This window comes from Aspergillus viridinutans (genome assembly GCF_018404265.1).
Source record: "Aspergillus viridinutans IFM 47045 DNA, scaffold_5, whole genome shotgun sequence".
NCBI lineage: Eukaryota > Fungi > Ascomycota > Eurotiomycetes > Eurotiales > Aspergillaceae > Aspergillus > Aspergillus viridinutans.
Window position 1 is genome coordinate 2,576,737 of NW_025091221.1, and position 21,320 is coordinate 2,598,056.

The 21,320-nt window shown below is 48.9% G+C and overlaps 5 protein-coding genes across 5 annotated transcripts; 3 read left to right on the forward strand and 2 right to left on the reverse strand.

Moving 5' to 3' along the window:
- Window positions 1-256: 256 nt before the first annotated feature.
- Window positions 257-2,267, forward strand: Aspvir_007821 (flavin-containing monooxygenase; the record flags this gene model as incomplete). The annotated part of the gene is made up of 3 exons (XM_043270998.1): window positions 257-477; window positions 540-1,934; window positions 2,000-2,267. The coding sequence occupies 3 exons, from the start codon at window positions 257-259 to the stop codon at window positions 2,265-2,267; spliced, it is 1,884 nt and encodes a 627-aa protein (XP_043126933.1).
- Window positions 2,268-2,555: 288 nt separating this feature from the next.
- Aspvir_007822 (transcription factor domain-containing protein) lies at window positions 2,556-5,224 on the forward strand (the record flags this gene model as incomplete). Its single annotated transcript, XM_043270999.1, has 6 exons — window positions 2,556-2,713; window positions 2,855-2,931; window positions 3,025-3,070; window positions 3,149-3,890; window positions 3,949-4,200; window positions 4,256-5,224. 6 exons carry the CDS (start codon window positions 2,556-2,558, stop codon window positions 5,222-5,224), a joined length of 2,244 nt encoding a protein of 747 aa, XP_043126934.1.
- A 1,002-nt stretch (window positions 5,225-6,226) lies between these two features.
- Window positions 6,227-7,315, forward strand: Aspvir_007823 (casein kinase II subunit beta; the record flags this gene model as incomplete). The annotated part of the gene is made up of 1 exon (XM_043271000.1): window positions 6,227-7,315. One exon carries the CDS (start codon window positions 6,227-6,229, stop codon window positions 7,313-7,315), a length of 1,089 nt encoding a protein of 362 aa, XP_043126935.1.
- A 4,037-nt stretch (window positions 7,316-11,352) lies between these two features.
- Window positions 11,353-12,360, reverse strand: Aspvir_007824 (bZIP transcription factor; the record flags this gene model as incomplete). Its single annotated transcript, XM_043271001.1, has 3 exons — window positions 11,353-11,484; window positions 11,561-12,123; window positions 12,186-12,360. 3 exons carry the CDS (start codon window positions 12,358-12,360, stop codon window positions 11,353-11,355), a joined length of 870 nt encoding a protein of 289 aa, XP_043126936.1.
- A 6,995-nt stretch (window positions 12,361-19,355) lies between these two features.
- On the reverse strand, window positions 19,356-20,778 carry Aspvir_007825 (branched-chain amino acid aminotransferase, cytosolic; the record flags this gene model as incomplete). Its single annotated transcript, XM_043271002.1, has 4 exons — window positions 19,356-19,368; window positions 19,431-20,129; window positions 20,180-20,477; window positions 20,544-20,778. 4 exons carry the CDS (start codon window positions 20,776-20,778, stop codon window positions 19,356-19,358), a joined length of 1,245 nt encoding a protein of 414 aa, XP_043126937.1.
- Window positions 20,779-21,320: the final 542 nt, after the last annotated feature.

The following is a 21,320-nucleotide window of genomic DNA, read 5'->3' on the forward strand; positions in this document are numbered from 1 at the left end:
ACGTTATCGATCCTGGCTTCCCCTCATTTGATATCCATGCTAACCAATATTCTCGGCTCTGAATAAATGATAAGTTGCATTAGGATGGCTGTTCATGCTGGGGAAGCGCAAGGAACTCTTCAGGAATGTTGGCCCACATAAGTTGACAACCCTCTCTGCTGTCTATACCTCTATTATTCCAAGTATTTTAGGAATTCTATGCTTTCTTGCTATCGCCCGGTTGTGCCTTCAAATGTATTACAACCGATCAGATAAGATGCCCTCTTCGGTGGCAAGGATTCACAAACGCCATTCATATACTAAAGATGCTCACACCTACTACCCGGTTCTCGTGATTGGCGCAGGGGTGTCTGGCATTGCTACAGGATGTCGACTCAAGGAAGCTCTGGGCTTTGATCAATTCAGAATCTTTGAAAGGCAATCCGGTATTGGAGGTACTTGGTGGATCAACCGCTACCCAGGAGCCGCATGCGATGTGTATGGATTTCTTGAGGCAAATATGCTCTGTCGAAGCGACTCTTTTGCTGAGTGTCTATTAGGCCCGCGCTGTTGTACTCTTTCTCATTTGCTCCAAAGAAAGACTGGACTACCTTACATCCCCCCGGACCGGAGATTGTTCAGTACCTGGCTGATGTCTGCGAGAAGTACGAGATAGTTGACAAGATTCAACTCAACACAGCTGTCAAAGAACTGCGATGGTTAGAGGATGCGGAAGAGTGGCAAGTCACGTTATTGCATCTTGTTCCTGGTACCGGAGACTTATCCGAAGGGGAAAGAAATGCGCAAATATCCAAAGAAGGCGAGCGCAGTGTCTATGTCAAAACAGAGATTGTGCGAGCAAAGATTGTTGTCAGCGGTGTGGGTGTGCTTGTCGAGCCTAAAAAATGGCCTGCAAATGTACCCGGGATTGAGACTTTCGAAGGCGAGGTCGTTCATACAGCTCGATGGAAGAGCGACATTGATCTGTCAGGGAAAGACGTTGTCATCATTGGCTCTGGCTGCAGTGCAGCCCAGGTAGTCCCTGAGCTGACGAAACCCGAGTCCAAGGTCAGGTCAATCACGCAGCTCATGAGGTCGCCTCCCTGGTTCATGCCCGATTTACTGACGCCGACGTCGCTCAAGAACTGGGAGAAGTACACGCCGCCATTGTTCAAAAACGTCCCTGGTCTTGTTTTCGGTGCAAGGGCTTTGCTGTTCTTCTTCTTGGAGTGGGAGTTTATCAGAATCTTCAGGGACAATGAGTATTCCCGTCGGAATCGTTCCAAGTTAGAGAGGAAATTCCTAGAGCACATGCGAGCCACTGCTCCAGAGAAATATCACGACATACTCACTCCCAACTACAGCCTGGGCTGTAAGCGACGAATTGTGGAGGCCAACTACTATGCCAGCACTCATGCGCCCAATTTTGAGCTGACGACGAAGCCCTTGGTAGGCGTCCAAGCCAGAAGCGTGACATTAGGCCCTGGTCGACATTATCCGCCGGAAAGTAAGGAGTCAACAGATGGAGTGAGACAGATACCGGCGGATGTCATTATTCTGGCCAACGGATACGAGACCAATAAATTTCTTCATCCTCTCCCGGTTTTCGGTCGGCGCGGCAGAACCCTTGACGAGATTTGGGAGGAGCGTGGAGGAGCACAAGCTTACCTGGGCATTGCCATGGACCATATGCCGAATCTCTTCCTTTCGTTTGGCCCGAACACAGCGACAGGTCATACCAGCGTCATTTTCGCGGTTGAGAATGCCATCAATTACTCTCTGAACTTCATCAGACCCATTCTTGAGGGACGCGTCAGTTGTTTCGAGGTGAAAGAAAATGCTGAGCGCGACTGGACGGACAAAGTACAGAGAAGTCTTCAAGGCACCGTCTTTCGACGCGGAGCTTGCACAAGCTGGTACCAGACTGATGATGGTTGGAACTCGTCCACCTATCCGTGAGTCTCCTACGGCTAGTTTAAGGCACAACCGATAGAAGAAGCCCACTGATAACCTTGTTTAGATTTACTCAGATTGACTACTATTTCAGATGCACATTTCCTGTGTGGCACCACTGGACAGCCAAGTATACACGCAAAGGACTCATGCTTCGGAGGGTGAAGGCCGTGCTGAGGAAATTTGCGCTCGTGGCAATCATTTCCAGCCTGTTCTGGCTCAAGATGCATCCTGATACTCAACGACTGGTTGAATTCTTAATTGGAGCCCGAACTACAGTAGTCTCAGCTATCCGGGAGGGTCTCTTCGCGCTCATCAAATGCTCTTCTGATTGATTTTGGCATTAGAAATGGTTTATCGCATCCAACGCATGGTGATCGCTTGAATTTCAAATATATATTTATGGCTGTCGTAAAGATAGTCTATCTATCTACCTATCGTAATTGAGAGATGTGTTATGTTACTCTGGGTCTGCGCTGATTGGCTCTTAGCAGATTCTGGGGAGACGGAAACCCCGCGCGGTCATTGAGACCCAGCAGGAACATGAAAGGAATCTCTCCGCACTCTTCGCTGCTTTATCCTGCGCACAACAATGCGATCAAGCCATACTGACTGCATCTGACATGGCTTCCGAGTCGTCCCAGGTCGATAGTGCTACCCCTCAGGCGGGAAAAGTAGACCAAAATGCCACCCCGGCTGAGGACAGTGCAAAGAGGAAAGCGGAACAGAGCAACGGAACTCACACGCGCACAAAGCGGAATCGCTACATCTCAATCGCCTGGTATGATCCCAGCGGAGCAAACTCCGAATCTACCCCATGTTTGCTTCTGTGAATTGCTGTAAATTCATGATCATTATTGTCATACTTGTGATACAGCCATGGGACTGAGCACGGTTTGACTAACGTGGGTCCTTGCTATAGCAATGAATGTAAGCGACGCAAGATCAAGTGCAACGGTCAAGTGCCATGCCAGCGCTGCGGCCATCTGAAACTCGAGTGTCAGTACTATGCCCTTAAGCGGTGGTCCCCATCAGTCTTCCAATTATATGGAATTTGAGTTCTCCATGGCAGAGAAAATGACCGTGCGATAGGCCGATACGCCCCCAATTGCTGTAACAATAACTTCAAAGATTCCGAGTACGTTCCATCTCCTTGGCTTTAGACTAACTTATTTTGCTCTCAGTACGGCGACTGACGATTGATGGTACGGGACAGGGAGTTCCGTTCGATGAAAGGCCAGATCACAACTCTGCAGGAACAGGTGAACAGTCTCTTCAGTAGTCTGAACGATCTTCGGAGTCAAAGATCATCTTTGGACTCGCCGAATCTCGAGGGCCTCTCTCAAGATGGCTCACAGTCGGTCTTCACGCCGATGCGCGCAGCTACCGTCAGACCTCGCGTAAGACATCTGCGGTTTCATGGTCCCACTAGCTCCGCCTTCAATTTTGATGTCGCCAGATCCAGTCTTCAGAACATGGGCATTGCACCCGCCGAAGAAGTCATAAATGATGATCTGACAACGGCCCAAGTCACGCCGGCCGCATCGCCGCCTGCTCAGCAGGCTGTATTCCCACAGCCCATACATCCGACCAAAGATCCGATATGGGCAATCAAACGGGAAGAGGCTCTACGATTATGTCATGTTTATGAGGAAGAAGTCGGTATTATGTATCCGCTGGTGGATATTGAGAAGGTGATCAATCAAGTCAACCTCCTCTATACTTTCATGGAGGCTGCAATGCGAACTGGCTTCGCGCAGCGAGCATTCCCGGGCTCGGATTCCCTCCATGATGATAATACAATTATCCTCAAGATGATTCTCGCCATAACGTTGATTGTGGAGGGGAGTGGGCGAAGCGATCTGGGTCAACGTCTGTTCTTGAGCGTCAAGCCAGTCATTGAGGCTAAGCTTTGGGGACCGATCGACACCAAGACCATCCAGCTCTTTGGCATGGTGGTATGTATTGTCCCTCTGATGATATCTGGCCCGAGACCCTGGCTAAATGTCCTGACAGGCAACTTACCATTTTCACACGGATGACGATGCGATGGCCTACCGAGTGATAGGATTCGCTGCACGTATGTGCCTTGAACTGGGTCTGCACCGACGGGAGGCGTTGATGAAATCCTTTCCGAACGAGGATCAATGGGCTGACGTCACCAAGATCTTCTGGACGATCTACAGTTTGGATAGACGCTGGAGTCTTGGTACTGGGCTGCCCTTTGTCATTCAAGATGAGGATGTCGACCCTAACCTCCCTGAGCCTGTGAGCCAAAAGCCAGGAACGATACGCGTCATCCATGTCCGACTAACAGGTCTAGGACGGATCGTTGCCTTACTTGAGGTGTATGATCTCATATAATCGTATAAGCTCAAAGATATGGTATTCCGGACTCGGCTCTGAGGGCACGACAGACATACGCAGAGATGAGATCGGGTATCTGGACTACCAGGTTCTCCAGTGGTACAAGCAGGTTCCCGATGCGTTGAAATTTTACCCTGGGGACTCTCCGAAGCATGGCGAGACGGCCAGCCGGGGTTTGCGGCGACTACGGGTGCTGCTGTACTTGCGCATGAATCAGCTTCGGATTCTCATTTATCGGCCCGTACTACATTCTTCTGCGAGTATCGCTGAAGACAAAGGTCATGCTCAAACTGTAGTGGATGTCGCCAAGGATACAGTTCGAGTGCTCACACAGCTTAACCATACGTCTGACATCTATCGCACTCAGCAAATTACCTTCAACTACTTCCTTGTCGCCGCTCTCGCGGTGCTCTTTCTGGCCGTATGTCACGCGCCAAGCGAATTCAACCGACAGGTGCGGGACGAGTTCTACATGGCACTCGATCTGATCAACGGATTTAGTACAAAATCTTACGTATCAAAACGGCTCTGGAAGACGATCAAGGGGCTGAGAATGATTGGGGAACGGCTGGGCGTGCTGGCGCGCCCGTTCGGCTCGGACTCGAACGACCCCCATTCAACGGCTGCTGTCGCCATGGCGGGCCTGGCGGGCCATTCCATCGAGAACCTGTCCGTCTATGGACCGATGAACGGGGTTAATGAACTGGGAAACAGTCCTTTGAACGGACTGCAGATGAGTCAAGAGCTCACCAACCTCTTCGAGGCTGTTGGAGGGTTTAGCAGCTTCATTGCATCTGGTACATCACCCGACGGTATTCCCGGTTTTGTGAGCCATGATGGCGAGCTTCAAAACACGGGCGAGGGACTTTCAGGCATTTTTGGCGATGATGGAGAGCTCTCCCGGGTCATCAGGGAGCTCTTTTGATTTCTTACCAGTATTTATGCGGCATGCATCATGTATATATCAGCCAGAGCTACCGTGACGACAAGCAGGAGATTTATGATGAGAATATAATGATGTGGATTCAATTAGCTCGCTTTCCAGATGAATTCACTGTAGATGTAGGCGTGTCTGGGACTGAATCATGCACGTGACGAGAATGAATCCAGCCACATGAACGTTCTACGCAGGACCAGCACCACACTGCCAGTCATCAGGGGCATTGGTTCTAACATCAGTGTTATTCACAATGTTGTGACCACACCATTCTCGCACACAGGAAAGCCACTTTTTACACATTTCCATCTCGCGACAGCTGCCAAGTCCTCTCGGTCATCGCAGAGATAACAGCGACGTTTTTTCCTACCGCCCCACGAACCTAAACTCGGGACCCCCTCGACGCCGTCGGTCGACCACTGCACCACCACAAAGAAAGAGACCAGAGAGGCCTGGTGTTCACGCCCTACAATCGATTGTGTTAGTCGCTCGCTACGAGTGAAATTTGCTAGAATTATACCCCAGAACTGAGCGGATGACCTCGATCTCTATTTGAGAGCAGTACGGTAGTGTTAGTGGGGAAATTCCACCTTTCAAGCGCCATCGCGTCAACACTTCCTCATCGCACAACGATTCGCCGTCCCGCACATTGGGATGACCCCTCCAATTATCAAGTAGACGACAGACCCGACCTATTTCCTTATTCCCCAATCAAAGCCAGACCAGGTTACGGTCCACGTTGGTTTTTACGCCTCTTTCGACCTCGATCATCCGAGGCAATTGGGCAGAGGTCTCTGCCCGATCGACGAGGGTCGAAGAAATCCAAGCGAAGAGCTTCCATCTTCGTTCGATCCATCGTTTTCCGTTTCCCTACTCGGCAACGTGTCGAGAGAGATAGGTTCGGCGTTGGCCGACGGCCTGAACAGGCTGGATCTGAGTCAACTGTCTGAATCGTCAGCCTCGTCGTCATCCGAGTCCGGCTCGTTCGATATGTCGTCTTCGGAAGGGGCGCCGGAGTCATGGATCTCCTCCTTCTGTTCGCTGATGGGCCATGAATTCTTCGCAGAGGTGTCGGAGGACTTTATCGAGGATGACTTCAATCTTACGGGTCTGCAGTCGCAGGTGCCCATGTACAAGGAGGCGCTCGAGATGATTCTGGATGTGGAACCGGAGGAGGACGAAGACGAGGAGGAAGAAGAAGAGGAAGAGGAGGAGGATGACGACGAGATTCTCGGTGAGGAGCGACCCCCGGGCTACCGCAGAGCTGGGGACCGGAGACATGCGCGGGTGGCCAGCGACTTGAGTGTGATCGAAAGTTCTGCGGAACTGCTCTACGGCCTCATCCACCAGCGCTACATCACTTCGCGACCGGGAATCCAGCAGATGCTGGAGAAGTACGAAATGCAGCACTTTGGTGTCTGTCCGCGCGCCTACTGCAATGGAAGCAAGGTCCTACCCGTGGGCTGCTCCGACACGCCTGGACAAGAGACGGTGAAGCTGTTTTGCCCCAGCTGCCAGGATCTGTACACTCCCCCCAACAGTCGTTTTCACTCGGTCGATGGCGCCTTCTTCGGGACCACGTTCGGATACCTTTTCTTCATGACCTTCCCCGACCTGGACATTGGGCCCCGCCTGGATCCCTCCATGTTAACCGTTACCCTTGCGAATGCAAACAATCAATCTCGATCCTCATCTTTGACGTCTGGGGCCAACCGCGCGACCCCCGATCTGCCGCCGCCGAACCAGCCAACGGAGATCAACGGCGTGCGAACGGTCAACTTCTGCCCCGGCCTGGGACCAGGTAGGATTTACGAATCGAAGATTTACGGTTTTCGCGTTTCGGAGCGATCCAGAGTTGGTCCGCGCATGAAGTGGCTGCGGATGAAGCCGACGGATATCCGGGAGTTGGATGAGTTGGCGCAGTACGAGGCCATCCACGGTTTAGCGAACGATGCCGGTGATACCGGGATGAACATTGAAGCCCAGAATGCAGCCGCAATCGCAGCTAGGAAGAAAGCGCCCATGCGGAGACGGCGGCATAATCCCGATCAGATGAGCATCAACGGGGCGGAAGGTTGATCGATCCTGCGGGGGTAAAAGGGGACGATTTGATCGAGCTGTGATACCGATGGTTGGGGTTTTGTCATTGTGATGTGGATAGGGACTGTATCGCTTAAGGCCTTTCTTCTTCTTTCCATTTTCATTATCTGCTTTTCTCACCATGTTGGTTCATATCTACTGATGTTTTTGTGTGTGTGTGTGTGCCGGGGCTGCCTCAAGAAACCTCATCTGCTCATGCAAATGACCTCTCTAATGCCGGGGGAACATAAGGCTTTGTTTCTCGATCTTTTTGACCTGCATCAAGGCGTCGTTGACTTTTATTTTCTTTGTGTTCATGACATACAGCCTATCGAATCCAAGAACAGTACAAAAGGAAAATCATATGGAGTTGTCCTGATTTATTATACAGTTTGTCCCATTTTGTAGTCGGACGATGAGATCTTACAATGCTGCGGTCTTCGAATGTTGCAATGTATATTTGAGTTAATCCCTGCGAGAGTTGGTTTGGACAACATTCCACCCCAAGTCTCATACAAGGTACACAGGTGTCACAGTATGAAACTGATGGACCAATTCAAACAAGAACGTGCAAGTCCTCTATTTACCCATGCACCAGCTCCCCTCGTGGATCGGTCACGTCCTCTGCGGTGATAATGGGCACCCGTCAGTCAATTGCTGGCTGCGATGGGTGTTGAGCACGTCGTAATCTTCAGTGATTACTCAGTCGACATTGAACCATTTACCTTATCCGGAGCAGGGAACAATATCCAAGGCGAAGGAAGATAGATACCTCATGCGATGATGCTTGGTCATCATTTGAAATCAATGCAGATAGATACCATCAGATGATTCGGTTCCAACATCATTCCTTGTGAAGCATTTCCTATTCGCATGTCGCTGTCGCTGTCGCTGTTACCGCGTCAGTAATCATCTGCGTGAGGGCAATCATCAATCATCGGGGGTTCGAGCAGTGAACGAATGCCAAGGGAGCTTCTGCTGCACATTTCCAGCATGCAAGGGGTGGGGCTCGCTCGGCTTTCGCCGTCGGTACCAGTGGGCTCCGTCTAGGACTTGATCAACGTTGGAGGCTTGGAGCACAAGCGTGCTATGGATAACCTAGGTCGCTGGCGTGATTGTGACACTTTCTTTGTCTGCATACCCCTCTATTTGTTCACCTATTTTGAGACCCGTCTCCTGATAACCGAGTCTTGGAAGAAGTCGTCCCTACCTCCTCCGTAATTCCTAGTCCTAACCCTTGTGGCCTAGGAGGGGGCTTTTGTCGAATGGACGAGGTTCCTCAGAGCCGCTTTGGGTTACACAATGCCAATAATACATCCAGTTGATCTGCTGCCTCGCACTTGTTTCACTGTGAGTACGGGGCCTTGAAGCCAATACGGAGAATTCAATCTCTCTACTGGTTACCCTATACGAGCCAAATGTCTGGGGTCTCGCTACCTGAAACGATTGGCTGAGTTCCCCATGTAACCGTGTTGAATGACAACAATGTAACACGCCATTTTTATCGCATCATGAACACTGTGTTAATCAGTTTATTTCTATTTGCCTTTTTGCATTTCTTTTTTCTTTTGATTGTGGAGGGCTGGAAGGGTCTCAGCATGGTACGGGATCTATCAATCGCGGCTTCGATGGAGCCCCGGGATTTGAATCGGGCGTTTGTTCAGCCCGACGCCAGCAATCGGATCCAATTAGATAAGTCCAAAGGGAGAAAAAGGAAAAACAATAGAAAAACCGCTAGAACGGATCGTCAGCATTCAGTTTAGCGAGCTTAAATCGTAAGCTGGATGTCTAAATCCAACATCGAGGAATTTATGTCAGGCTGTCATGGACAGACGGCTAAATCAGGGCTGAGATGTGCTGACTGCTGACGATTTACTACTACTGACGCCTGCCGGCCACTTTCACTCCGCATGATCCGCACAGACATACAGTGTAAGGCTGAAGACCCGACGGAGGACCAGGCCTAGTCGTTGGTCAATCAAACGGCAGGTATCAAAGGATTTCGTTTTGTGTGTCCACTCTCCAGCGTTGACGGACAACTCCGTTTCTCTTTGAGAAACACTATGCTCGTAGCCGAGTTGGAGGACAAACCAGAAGCGAGCTCGTATCTAACAGACTAACTGTCTTGACAAACTTTGGTTGGTCTGCGCACTACCCTGTCTCAATGCCCAGGAATGACTCGAAACGGTAAATGGTATTCGTTCCGGGGCTTCCACTATAGAGTATCGATCATCCTCAAACAGCCCCTCAGTGCCCTGAGCTAMAGCTCAATGCTTCTCTTGTGAAGGGCAGAACCAGAATCGACAATTAGACGAAAGGGATTAGAAATCATTGTTCTTCTCATGTTGTTCCATTTCAGCGCGGAGGCATCTGCATATATGCGCTGACAGGTCGAGATAAGAATTGCTAGCCTCATCGAGCGTGCAGGACTGACAGGTGGAATAATGATCCCGTCCTGTCTCGATGAGATTATCAATCAAAGACGCATTTTCGATTGATGAGTAATCCTGCAGTAGGAGATGGATAGCTCCAGCAGCGGGCACTTTAGTCGTCACTTGTCAGTTGTGACTTGAGTTCAATCTTGCTGAGACTGTCCGAATTGCTCCAGTCTCCTTGTCTTACTAGAAAAGGGCGCAGGACATCGTCCACCTGCTATCCATGGATGTAGCACAGGTCCATTGATCACAGTTCAAAGCAAAAGCCCAGGACGTACAAGGCCCCCCAAATTCGCTTGATTCCGCTTGCCAGTGGTCCGTGTCTCCTTGACCAATGCACTGTACCACATCAGGCTGGAGCTGTGGAGGCGCAGCATGTTAGATGGTTCATACTTAATACAGACTTGCGCAGAGCCCCACTGAGAATAAACCAGCAACTGGCCCGTGGCAGCTGTCGCGAGCCAATTTCGAAGAAATAATAATAATAATAATGGTACGGATTAAGAATCGCTTCTATCCCATGGCAACTGACAAGGAGGGACAGCGGGAAACGAATCAACATAATTTCTAGCGCGAAGCCAATCATTTTCGCTGGCTCCGGCACTGGAAAGCTGCAGTGGACCGTAACTAAGGTACTGAGTCGTCGGTCTTCCCTATCAGGTGTAGGACGGATTGCGTCGGATGGACTGTCGTATTCTTGCCTGGTAATTTGAGTAGGCACTTGCGGACTATTCCGTAGAAGTACAGCATCGACATCGCCCAGAAACTCGTTCCGATCCAGCCAAATCCAGCCGTTGTCCCTGTGATTATAGTGTATGTTATTTATTGACTGGGACCTTGCTCCTTTTGGAGCAGGCAACCAGAAATGTGGCCGAAGAATTGCGCACGTTCGGTGATATAGAGTACTCCGTAGGGAGACCATCTATCTCAAGTTCGAGATGATATGGCACACGGAAATGGCATCCTCGCACTCCCGTCGAAAAAGCCCAAGGAATGCCTCTAACCGAAGAGTATGGTCGGTGCACGTTTGGAGATTTGGGGGCCAAAAACCAATACGGGCTAGTAATACATCCAACATACCCGATTTACCATACGTCCCACAGTCCTGGAGTCGGAGCATCAACCTGCCGTTCCTCCGTAGTACTGACTTCCTTGATGATTTGAGTAAAGGCCAATTGTTTGGTAACAAATTCATCTGCTATTCTAATAAATCCAAGCGGAACCGAAAGACGGAACGAGCAAAAAGTGCATGGACAAAGAAAAAAAGAGAGCATCAACCCAGCATTGCTGCCAATTCCCACTCCAACTCCTAAGATGAAGTTCCGTCTCTTAATGTAAAACATTGAACGCCCCGAGTCATGCATCACCACATGGGCATCCGAAAGCCCAGAAACCGTCATATGAAAGGAGATGTTCTCTGAGCAGAACTACTCGGCCCGTAAACGATTGTCAGTCCAGAATGAGCGAGGAAAGAAATAAGCCAAAATCGCCGGGGAGAGCAACATCCAAATGTTCATAACTCCCATGCGGCCAAGCGTATCGTAACATCATTAAAAAAGAAATTCGGTAGTTCAACAACCCAAATAAGCGACGACAGCTCAATCACAGAAAGGGAAACGAATGCGGGGAGCACGGGTCCGACTCGGGTGTGAGAGGACACGTGAGAATGGACGTCTCTGCGGGTGTCGACGGGGAGGAATGATCCTCAGCAAATATTTGACAGAGAGACGGGATCTAATGAACAAGAAGTCAGCTTTCTCGTTTCTTTGCTTGAATGGCAGCGACGCAGGCCAGAAGATAGGTTACGTACAGAAATATTAGATTCACCCGGATGGTGAGAAGTCGGACACAAGTCAATGCCAGCCATAGTCGCGTAGCTCATACTGAAGGGACTGATAATCTCTTCGTCCGCATAGGTATGTGGTCTCTTCAGTGGCCCGCCTGCAGACATGGCAACGGGCAAGATCGAAGGCACTGGGGTTCCATACTCCCCTTGGAAGGACGACAAGTCACTGTAAGTCGAACTGTACGCGGGAGAGGTGCCATAGTTGGACTGTCTGTATGGGTCCAGATGCGGATACGAGGGGTATGAGAACACAGGTGGGGGTGACGCTGACAGTTGCCGTGTGCATTGGTGAGAGAACATGGCACCCCGGTCGTCTTGGCTATTGTAGCAGTCGTATGGGGGAAGGCGTTCCCTAGAACTGTGGCTGGTCTCCGAGTTTGGCTTGGACGAACGGTTGTTCCTGGTGCGAGATTTGACAGGATTCGCATGCTTCGGCAACTCCGGTTTCTCGTGGGACCGTTCTGGCGACACTGAAGCAGAGGCAGCCCTCTTTTCCAGGTCCTCCAAGCGACGCTTCAGTTTCTTGCCTGTTGCACCCGGAGATTGTCAGAACACATTTTCAGCGTCACTTAGTAAATAAGCTACTTACGGTAGTTTCTCTGAGCAATGCGATTCTGTATCCGTCGACGTTCAGCAAGATCTGAGATCTTTGTCCAGTCCTCGTTAGGGTTGGCATTGGGACTGAATGCACTGCTGGAGCCGTGGGTTGATGAGCTTCGAGAGCTCGAGGACTGATGGTACGAGTTGTTCGTAGAACGATGCATCTTGTGAGGGGTAAGGTATGTTCAGCAATTTTAAAAACGCAGTAGCAAATATAGATGGCAGGAAATATAAAGTCAAGATGGTTTGGAAGATTAGCTCAGGCAGAGCAGAGAACCTAGGAGGGTTTGAGTGATCTATACGAAGTAGAATGTAGACTAATGGTAAAGTTCGCAACCGGTAATCGAGAATCAACAGACAGGATCCATCTGAAGGAACAGGAAGCATCAAGAGTATTTAAAAGAAGTCTGAGCCTAAGGTCGATCAGCTGGAGAATCAGGCGTCTAGCTATGGGCTGCTAAGCCGCCATTGTATCCGGAACGAAACCAATCCATGATGATGAATCAAATCGTAGATAACAGCTCAAGTCCGAGCTCCGAGAATTAATTTTCTTTATTGGAAAAATGATTTTCAATTATTGAGTAATATGTTTGTTGGGTTTATTTTATTTTCCATTCATTATTATTTTTTTGGGACGGTGGAAAATGGAAATACCCGCTAGTCTTCTAGGGGGGTCATGGCATGGACCTGGAACCATGTGTTGTTGGTAAGGAACCCTCCCTGAATGGAACAGTAGATGTGCAGGGCTGCGTCATGACTAATGGACCTGGTCGGCCAGCCGAGCTGAAGGAATGTCAAGTGCGTGAGGCTGTTTTAGAGATCAGGCCGATTGCCGACCAGGAAGAATGAGTAATAACACTACTGAATGGAGGGATGGACATGGAGCGTGGAGGAAGGACAACATCAGGCAGTGCTAACTGAGTCTTTGGATTACCGCCCCCCACCTCCCCCAAGGCTACCACAGTCTACTTTAGGCAAATCCCCAATAACCAAGCCCAGGCAGGATATAGGGTAGGTTTGACCACTAATCATGGCCATGTGGTTCAAGGTATCACAATCAATCCGCATTCCAACAGAGATATGAATCATTACCGTAGGTACTTCATATCCAGACCATGCTGAGTGTCTACATCAGGGGCTCAATAATTTAATTTAATTCATAGTAATGCGTTCTGCAACATTCTTTCTAGAGTAGTTCAGAAATAGAAGCATGGCGCATCATGATTACTTGATCTGGAGATGTTGCACCTTCCCCAGGCTACAGAGGCACAATACCAATCAAAACCATGATATCATGCCATGCAGTTTGCAAAAACTAACCCAGAACTGGTCCCGATGACGGTTTATCTCTTATCTCTCTTGTACCCCTCATTCTGACAAGCTGGGATCAATGACCATCAAAAAGATGGTATTGTTTGGACGGAAACCATGGACGTCATGAGATTGATATATAGATAGATTCCCCCATATGGCTTTGATACAAAATACTCATTTGGCTTGTCTGAAATAATAGCTAAAGGCTCCTATACAACAGTCCCCGTGGCATTCATTCTACTTTATTTTGAGTTAAGAAATAGGACATATGTCCCATAGTGCTCATCGAATATGAAACAAGCGACCTTAGAAACATGTTGGGTGGCTTACCGTTGGGGGCGCCTGAATGGAGTCAACATACAGGAATGGATTGTGACTGGGTAGAGTATATGACGGTATTCCGACTAGCATAGTATTATTAGAGGTATTGTTGCACAGATGGATATTAAAGGCTGGTAGTTGTTATATTTATGACAGTTCCCAATATTCGTGACCCGCCCTAATCAATCCGATTTAAATAACATTTGCTCTATAAATCGTCAAGTCCTATTGCGTTTTCTCCAGTCTCAGATATGTCTATCATTCGGCTCATAGTACGTTCTATTTTCAGGGGTGTGGGAAGCCCTATGTGTATAGAAATGTTCTCTATGCCTCGAGGCGATTAAAATAACTTCCTTCCCCCGTCAAAAATGGTATCCGGCGTTTTGCACTGCAGCACTCCGTGGAAGCGTCAAAGGTACATGACGGGCTCCGAGTCATTAATCAACCATACCGCCACGTGCTTGTCAGAACGGAGTTCTAATTTTACCTGAAATACGTACATTAGGCGAATCCGATTGAGTAACACTCCAATATAGCCCCCAATTTCGAAGGGAATGTTCGTACGCAGTACTTGGACCATCAATCCCACTATTTCTGTTCTAGCCCCGTGTCCAAATCATTTAATGTTTGGGCCTTGGAGGCTTGGAGCCTCTAGTAATTCACTCATGTACTACGGAATACTACCTACTAGTCTACGTCTACTAGACTGATTTGAGAGCGCGCTGTGGGTACCTATTTGCGCGAGTAGCCAGTGGACGGCAGCCCGTCGCGCCGTCTAGACCAATTTCCGTTTATGGACAGTTCTTACATTCAAAGGTCCCTTGCACCCTTGTGCCAGCGAGGCCTGAGCTAAAAAGACCTCGGAAAGAATCCAAATATGTGAAGGTAGAGTGATCCAGGTTACAGAGTAAAAAAAACACAGCTGACGCACGGTCTCGACTTCTGCCACGTTGTAATCCCTAGATCTTGGCAACAAACTAAGGATAAGGATCTCACCCTTTCTCCAGCCAGGTGGATAAAGACGGGTATGGCGTAGGGTTGTTTTTCATGATTGTGAGAATTTGGCTCTCTTGCAATGTGCTTTTAGGATATGGGAAATATGGAGTGATCTAGGGTACTGAGTAAATTTACCCAACTAAAGGACCTTTGACCTCTGTTAATCCTTACTGGTCCGGAAACAAGAAATTAAAGAAGAAACAGCTTCTGGAATGCGGGCGCAGTGTAGAGGCAGTGATTTAATCATCTGACATTCCCTTATACATTCAGCTCTCAAATCACTGTATCAGAGGCAAACAGCCTTGCAAGCCACATGGCTCCAGCTGATCTTTCCAACATTTTGTTCAGCCCGTGCAAGATAGGTTCATAAAGGAATGTGCAACTTGACAGGACAACTGCCAATTCAGTACCTGCCATCTATCAGGATCATCCCTCAGATTGATTCGCTAATCTCTACTTCTAATTATTTGTTTATCATATTTTTCTTCTTCAAAACAAATCCGTAAGTTTTTGGATAGACGAAAATTACTACATATCAATTTAATTGCGTAGTTATTCCTAATGTGGAAAGATATTCAGCTCGCACACTATTCCTAGCATGACATGGAGTAGTGGGCCAATCTTGTCATTCCTTTAATGATCCAAGGTCTTAGACAATATCTTATCAATTTCTTGGCCATTGACTTGGACTAGCTCGTCCGCTAGACCGCAAGCTGCCCGCAAAGTGTATTCCTGAAGCTCCACTTGTAGGGCTGAGACAACGTAGTAGTACCATACCTCATTGGTTCTTCAACAGGACGTGTTTTGAGCGGCTGCCAATCATGTTTTTTGATTGCCGAGCCCCTTGAAAAATTCCATGCATCCTATGTACATCTAATACTCAATTTGGAGGCCTGAAGGCTGCTGTTTCTCTCTTTTCCTCTTAGCCAATATCGTACTGTCTGTGTAACGCAAGGAGCAAATACGGAGCTGGTACAATTTTCTTTTATCCTAGCCATTGAGCAGTGATTTTGAATCTTCATCTCACCGCTGGTGGTTACGAAGATCCTTGCCGGTTTCCTGGGTCCGATCTCATCTGGCAGGGGTCTGAACCACTCAGTGAAGGGAGATGAGCTGGACTTGTCAGCTAGCCCTTCCACCCAGCATCTGGAAGCCCGCTCCCAGGGCGGTGGAGGACGAAAATGACTTGGTTGTGAATCTGACCAGCAGTCATGAGTCATTATGATCTCCTTTTTGTAATACCCATAATCTGCTCATGCATTTACAGGCTTTATGATATCTACTAGGTAGACTTGAGATGAAACTGGTGGGTAGGCCAGAGTCCTCCCAATTCTGCTCCTCAGTTCCCTTCTTGCAACCCCACCACAAAGTAAATATGCCGTCTAAAGTCTTAATTTAGCTCTTCACATTCCACCAAACGATTCGGGTCATTGAGCAGCGAGTCGTCGAGCGAGAGACTCCAGTCCAAGGATTAGGCGTGCCATAATCCCTGCCATTATTCCCCACCCAACCAACATAACCATATATTACTGCCCTACTACTGGTCGACACCCGCAAACTGCATACCTAGTCGTCTTCATAGTCATACTCGGTACCTAGGTAGCTATCGCGGAAAATGACAAATAATGCAAGGCTTGATAAATTTACTACTTCGAGGACTATTTTTACGCATTCTCATGCGCTTTCCAATTGTGTCTGCAGTATTCTTCTGCAGTTTCACAGGCTCATCATACTCTAGGCTACGGCTCATTTAGTCTCCGCTAATCCCGCTAAATCCGGTCCCCCGTGCAGAAAGATGCACGGGCTAAGCACCAAGAGACTTGACTTCTGACAACTGTTTCATCATGAAAATTGGCGAGATCATCAATGGGATCAGTGTCTGCAAGTCTCTATAGCACACTAGCCTATAGTGATATGATCAAACCGCTCTTATGGACGGACCACTGACGGGACCACTCCCGTACGAGCAGGTTAGATTGCTCAGTAAAATCGGTGGATTATTATCCGCTGCTCAGCCGGGGGAGCCGTCGAAGACTTGCAAGTGCGGGGACTCTAAAGGCTAAGGGTGTACACTAGTCATCGGCACGATTTATCCGCAGCGGCTGAGAGTCAGGTGAACCTGCTAAAATGTTAGGTATCAAATGTTATTGACTGATCTTGCGATGGGGGGCCGCAACTTGGCGGATTTGATCAATAATTCAAACCGCTCCATAGTTGTTTGTGGTCATTGGTGGAATGGCGGGTAGAAACATGGACCCGTCTCCGCCCAGATGTGAAGGCTCGAATCAAAGCCCGTACAACTACATGACAAGAGCCTCAAGCCCGTCCGTTGGAATGCAAGACTCGGCTTTAGCCGACGATACTGTACATTCGATAGCCAAGACCATGTTAGAAAAATTACTCAATTCTCATCAGTTGTGTGAATTATCGCGTCAATTGAATCACAATATGTCAATTCTTCAGCGTCGTAGGCTTTGCCTCCAATTGATCCTTGCATTAGTCCCATTTTGAAACTCTATGGTATGTGTACCTTTGGATTCGTGGCTCTCCTGAGCGAATTTACGAAATCAATGGCGCTAACCCGGCGATTCTCTGCCCTAACTCCGGTGACTTGGACGGAGAAAACAACGAGAAGCCCTTGGCTTACATATCATGGATAGACTATCTTCCCGGTCCACATGGTTTGCGGACTTAAGTGGGACACCATAATAATGACTATCTATTGGAATTTGGAAGTCCCTACTATCATGAGAGGAGTCAGAGGACAATGGATACTATAGCTTAGTGCTATTTGTCCACATTCTTCATGATAGACACCTACACTGTATGCAACTGTGGACGCCTCTCGTAGGAAAAATGGTGAAAAAGAAAAAGCCGATTTCCAAGGACTGAGACTCAAAAACTGCGTCCCTTCCAGCTTCCACCTCGTGATTAGGACGAATGAAACAAGACTGGGTATGAGGCTCAGCGAGACCCCCTTCCACACTTCTGCCCCCCTCCCCCTTTTCGCCCAGTCCATAATCTGTACGACGACGATCATTCTCTGGCAGTTTCGGAAATGATCTCGACATGATGCTTGCAACGTGGACTGATTTGTCAGTCACTCATGCAGCCCCAGAGTAGACAATGGTGCAATTGTTTACACGCCAGTCTGGATGAGGACTATCCAACTCTGTGCACACTGCACAGCCCTGTTCGCAAACAAGATGGCTGCTAGGCTAGCCCAAAAAAGGCAACCCTACGTATTTGGTGCGTGCGTCTCAAGTGGACTGTGACTGTGTTTCGCTTTCAACACGATTCAGCGAATGATAATCCACGTTTCATAGAGATTCCATGGTAGTACTTAGGTTGTGACCAGCGTGTCTCAAGAAGGCTTCCAGTCCTTCCGACCATACCTTGTGAAATTGAGCCGGATCGGACGAAAACATTGAACCGACGGGAGTACTCCGAAGGTTGTCATGGATCCTGCGATTGGCGTCTGCCTGGGCCCTGGGACGCAGGAAGTCCAATTGGACTTGTCCAATGTCCAGCTGGTTGGGCTTAAGAACTGTTGGTTTATGGACACATGGATTTTGGGTATTCGCTTGCACACCCTCTTAGTCTTTGCCCAAACGTTTAGGGTGCTTCTTAGTACGGAGTACTTGGTCAAGCTGCACCAAGTCGGATACCAGATTAGGTTAAGATGCTGAGAGTGGTACCTGTCATGTAAAGGTGGCTACGGTGGGGTGCCTTGGTAAGGAGGAGGTACCATGTTACGGCCCGATTAGACACCAGTCTAGATATGGTCGACCATGTAGGTACTCGACATGAAGATTGGTCCTACGGATGGTGAAGACATTATAATCCACTTGTCAGCTTTTGTCCATTCGAAGGAAGTCAATGCTTCTCAGCCTCAAGCTCGGCAATACTACAGTGTCATCCTTTTGGAAATAAGGTTCCCATTATCTTCTTCTCAAGTTTACAATTCTTCAATTTGGGTGGTCTTTCATGATCATTGTAGCCGGTACCTACAGGGCTGAGTCCTGCGCTTTAGGCGTCGAGCGCCCGCTGCGATCTAGAAGATCAGCCACGATACTGGCCTCTGTAACAAGCCAGCGAGCACATTCAGCAAGCTGCGCCCAATCTAATTCCTAGCATGCTGGCTGTGTGTATATCGCGTATTTGGAGAGCGGCTATGGTGCAGCATTGATCAGCTCGTACTCGCCCTCGTTTGGTGACGAGGTGCCCCAGGGTCAGGGCGTTAACATATCGCCTCACGTCTATTCAAAATGCATTGGTTCACAGACGGCGAACAGAGTGCAACTCAGCCTCTCGATCGATGCTCCAAGATGCGATTTAATAAATCGAAATGTGGCTGTTCCAATGTATCACAAGCAGACCCAAACATGCTAACGGCAGCGCCATGCTAGACAGGTCACAAAAATTCGCAAAATCAAGCCGTGATGCTAGAGAAAAATGATTTTTCTAGTCCAACCATGTGAGATAGCAAAAGCAATTCAAAACCGGGCCATGATGAAACAGTATCCATTTAGAGTACATAACTGTAGACGATGTCAGTCTCGAACCCTCGCGCACATTGGATCGAACGTCACAATCAACTTACCTCCATGGGTGTTCCTCATCACCGTACTGGATGCCCTCAATCCAGTTCTTCATCTGTAGAGCAATCTCGCCGGCCTCTTCATTTTCCTTCAATCCGCAATCAACCATCTTACCTCTGTAGCTAATGGTTCGCACAGGGCTGACAATGGCTGCGGTACCGGCTCCAAAGACCTCAATCAGTCTTCCTTCTTCAGAAGCCTCGGCAACCTCAGACATCCTAATTTTGCGCTCAGACACGGTCCAGCCCTTGGGGACGAGTCTCTCGCGCGCAAGCGCCAAGACAGAGTCTCTGGTTACGCCCTCGAGGATGGTTCCATCTAAAGGAGCGGTCGCTAGCTCCTTCTGTCCAGTCTCCTTGTTCTTCAAGACAATGAAAAGGTTCATGGTGCCAACTTCTGTCACGTACTCCTCCTCACCAAATAGCCACAGATTCTGCTGGAAGCCCCGGGAAGCAGCCTTCAACTGAGGCAGAACACATGGAGCATAGTTTGCTCCAAGTTTCTTATCTCCAACTCCACCGGGCCAGGCACGGACAGCATAGTCAGTAGCCTCGAGTGAAATGGCCTTGAAGCCAGTAGGGTAGTAGGGGCCAACAGGGCTGGCAATGACGAAGAGGAGGGCAGAGCCCGGTGGTCCAACGCCAAGGGTATTTTGGGTGCCGATCATTGTGGGTCGCAGATAGAGGGAGTAACCACGGGCACTATCAGAAGTCAGCGACGGTCGATTCAAGCGGATAATGACACTACCTACTCAGGAATGAATCTGCTGTCCAGTCTCACGAATTCCCCAATGAGCTTGATGAGAGCTTCGCCGTCAAAAGTGGGCAGGGCAATACGCTCGGATGACTTATTAAGACGCGCCATGTTCTTGTCTGGGCGGAACAGACGGATCTGACCCTTCTTATCCTTGTAAGCCTTCATACCCTCGAAACACTCGAAAGCATAATGGAACACGCAAGCCGAAGGATCGAGGCTAAGGTTTTGGTACGGAACGATGCGAGGAGCATCCCAACCGTTGGCCGCTGACCATTCAATGGAAAGCATATGATCTACAAAAAAATTCGCATTAGTGTCTAGATTGGCACGACGGATTCCGGAGAACAAGGAGCCCATACCAGTGAAGGACTTTCCGAACACGAGATCTTTTGGTGCCTGCAGCTCCTTAGGTGTAGTGGTCTTCGTAATTGTGAGCTTCGAAGGGTCAAGACCAGCCAGTTGAGATGCAGGGGCTGACGTTGCGCTGAAATATCGCTGCCATGACTGTCTTGTCGCCGGATTCTGAACTCGAACACGCGTCGAAGCAAAGCTATGCAACGCCCGATGACGGGTCAATTGACGAAGCGAGCTCATGATTGTGCAATATTTGACCAGCTGTGCGCACTTCGAAATCGAAGGAATCAGAAATCAGCAAAAGAGTTTCGTCAATCGGTGAAATGGGGAAGAGAGGACACAGTGCTAGGTGGCCGGGCAAATTAATGGAGCTTAAAAAGCGGAGGCGATGACTCCTCCCGCCGGACCCAAGGGACAACTCCGAAAGCTCCAGCTCGCGTATCATACATCAAGCAATATGTGTGACATACCTCAGACTAGTCAATGTCGGTGCAGAGCACTGAGAAATCTCAATCACAAAGGTCCTCGGTGTCAGAGGTCGAAATAACAAGCATTGCAACGCACAATTGATGGGACAAATGTTCTCTCAGCGGAGTCCATGTCCGACGTCGGCGGGCCCAGCAGAATGGAATGCCGGCAATAGCCGCTAGTCAGCTTCTTGGAGATAAGATGTCACGTGGAGTTCACCTGTATGGTTGAGATAACATAAGCCAGTCTTTTGGCAGCCGTCTTTCACGTGACTTTTAGCTTAATTGACACCGCAGCATTGATAGGGGCATATC